Below are 2500 nucleotides of genomic sequence, written 5' to 3' on the forward strand. Positions count from 1 at the left end.
CGCTATTATAACGGCGGATTGCTATTATAACGGCGGATTGCTATTATAACGGCGGATTGCTATTATAACGGCGGATTGCTATTATAACGGCGGATTGCTATTATAACGGCGGATCGCTATTATAACGGCGGATTGCTATTATAACGGCGGATTGCTATTATAACGGTGGATCGCTATTATAACGGTGGATTGCTATTATAACGGCGGATTGCTATTATAACGGCGGATTGCTATTATAACGGCGGATCGCTATTATAACGGCGGATTGCTATTATAACGGCGGATTGCTATTATAGCGGTGGATCGCTATTATAACGGCGGATCGCTATTATAACGGCGGATTGGTATTATAACGGCGGATCGCTATTATAACGGCGGATCGCTATTATAACGGCGGATTGCTATTATAACGGCGGATTGCTATTATAACGGCGGATTGCTATTATAACGGCGGATTGCTATTATAACGGCGGATCGCTATTATAACGGCGGATTGCTATTATAACGGCGGATTGCTATTATAACGGCGGATCGCTATTATAACGGCGGATCGCTATTATAACGGCGGATTGCTATTATAACGGCGGATTGCTATTATAACGGTGGATCGCTATTATAACGGTGGATTGCTATTATAACGGCGGATTGCTATTATAACGGCGGATCGCTATTATAACGGCGGATCCGCTATTATAACGGCGGATCGCTATTATAACGGCGGATCGCTATTATAACGGCGGATCGCTATTATAACGGCGGATCGCTATTATAACGGCGGATCGCTATTATAACGGCGGATTGCTATTATAACGGCGGATTGCTATTATAACGGCGGATCGCTATTATAACGGCGGATCGCTATTATAACGGCGGATCGCTATTATAACGGCGGATTGCTATTATAACGGCGGATCGCTATTATAACGGCGGATTGCTATTATAACGGCGGATTGCTATTATAACGGTGGATCGCTATTATAACGGCGGATCGCTATTATAACGGCGGATCGCTATTATAACGGCGGATCGCTATTATAACGGCGGATCGCTATTATAACGGCGGATCGCTATTATAACGGCGGATCGCTATTATAACGGCGGATTGCTATTATAACGGCGGATTGCTATTATAACGGTGGATCGCTATTATAACGGCGGATTGCTATTATAACGGCGGATCGCTATTATAACGGCGGATTGCTATTATAACGGCGGATCGCTATTATAACGGCGGATTGCTATTATAACGGCGGATTGCTATTATAACGGCGGATCGCTATTATAACGGTGGATTGCTATTATAACGGCGGATTGCTATTATAACGGCGGATCGCTATTATAACGGCGGATTGCTATTATAACGGCGGATCGCTATTATAACGGCGGATTGCTATTATAACGGCGGATCGCTATTATAACGGTGGATTGCTATTATAACGGCGGATCGCTATTATAACGGCGGATTGCTATTATAACGGCGGATCGCTATTATAACGGCGGATCGCTATTATAACGGCGGATCGCTATTATAACGGCGGATCGCTATTATAACGGCGGATCGCTATTATAACGGCGGATTGCTATTATAACGGCGGATTGCTATTATAACGGCGGGTTTGCCGGCGCACGCCAGGAGCAGTTCACAGCGAGGAGAGCGACGTTCTCGTCAGGGCCGTAAAACACAGAGAAGTGACACTGGGGATGATGGAGAAACACACTCAAATTAGCTTCGGTTAAACAGGCGGATAATTTGGGTAAATGTGTAGCCTAATCTAGATTTTTTTTTTTATCTAGATAGATCTTTTTCACATCTTCACGGACACAACCTCCCTCGTGTGTTAATATTTTTCCTTGGAATAATGTATGATTTGCAAAAATGAAAACTGCTGCGTCTGTTTATAATTATTAGAGAATCAAAGTGGATGCGCGTTAACATTATGGCCAAGCACGCGCCCTTAAAATACCATATCACTAACGCGCAACGCGCCGCTGTCTTTAGACTGTTTTTTTCCTGGTCAGTGGCGCAATTGCTTTCTAAAACTGGAAAATAGCACCAGGGGAGTTTTGCGCCGGAACACGCCTTCTCTTTGCACTGAACCGCCCCCGCGAGCGCAAGTTCATTCCCTAATTTACCGACGTGCGTCTGTGGAGGGAAGAGTCCGCTGTGCGCGGGTGCAAGATAGGGCCCAAAGTGTAACCATTATTAGTTATTATGATTATAGTTATGGTTCTTGGCTACATCACGCAGTGAAAGCTTGGGCTGTTTATGAGTAGCAGTCATCGTGCACGTGGTCACAGCGGTGATGAGGATGTTATCTGACCTGTGTGTGTGTGTGTGTCAGATCTCGCTGCAGACGGAGCGCCTGGGCCCTCGGCGCGTGGACTCGTTACGCAGGGAGGACGAGGACTGGCAGAGGAAAGCTCACGCCGCTGTGCTCTCCATACAGGACCTGACCGTCAAATACTTCGAGACCACCGCACGCGCTCAGAAGGGTGAGTC

At 46.1% G+C, this 2500-nt stretch overlaps 1 protein-coding gene across 2 annotated transcripts in view; it reads left to right on the top strand.

Moving 5' to 3' along the window:
• jmy (junction mediating and regulatory protein, p53 cofactor) overlaps nt 1–2500 on the top strand; it is a 37949-nt gene that overhangs the window by 20354 nt on the left and 15095 nt on the right. For both annotated transcript variants that reach the window (XR_013794517.1, XM_079585520.1), the window contains exon 3: nt 2343–2493. Coding sequence is in view for 1 of the 2 variants with exons in the window: in XM_079585520.1 (XP_079441646.1) it covers nt 2343–2493 (151 nt within the window). In the remaining variant the exon portion in view is untranslated. The remainder of the gene's footprint in view (nt 1–2342; nt 2494–2500) is intronic.

This window comes from Phoxinus phoxinus (assembly GCF_949152265.1).
Source record: "Phoxinus phoxinus genome assembly, chromosome: 17".
Taxonomy (NCBI): domain Eukaryota; kingdom Metazoa; phylum Chordata; class Actinopteri; order Cypriniformes; family Leuciscidae; genus Phoxinus; species Phoxinus phoxinus.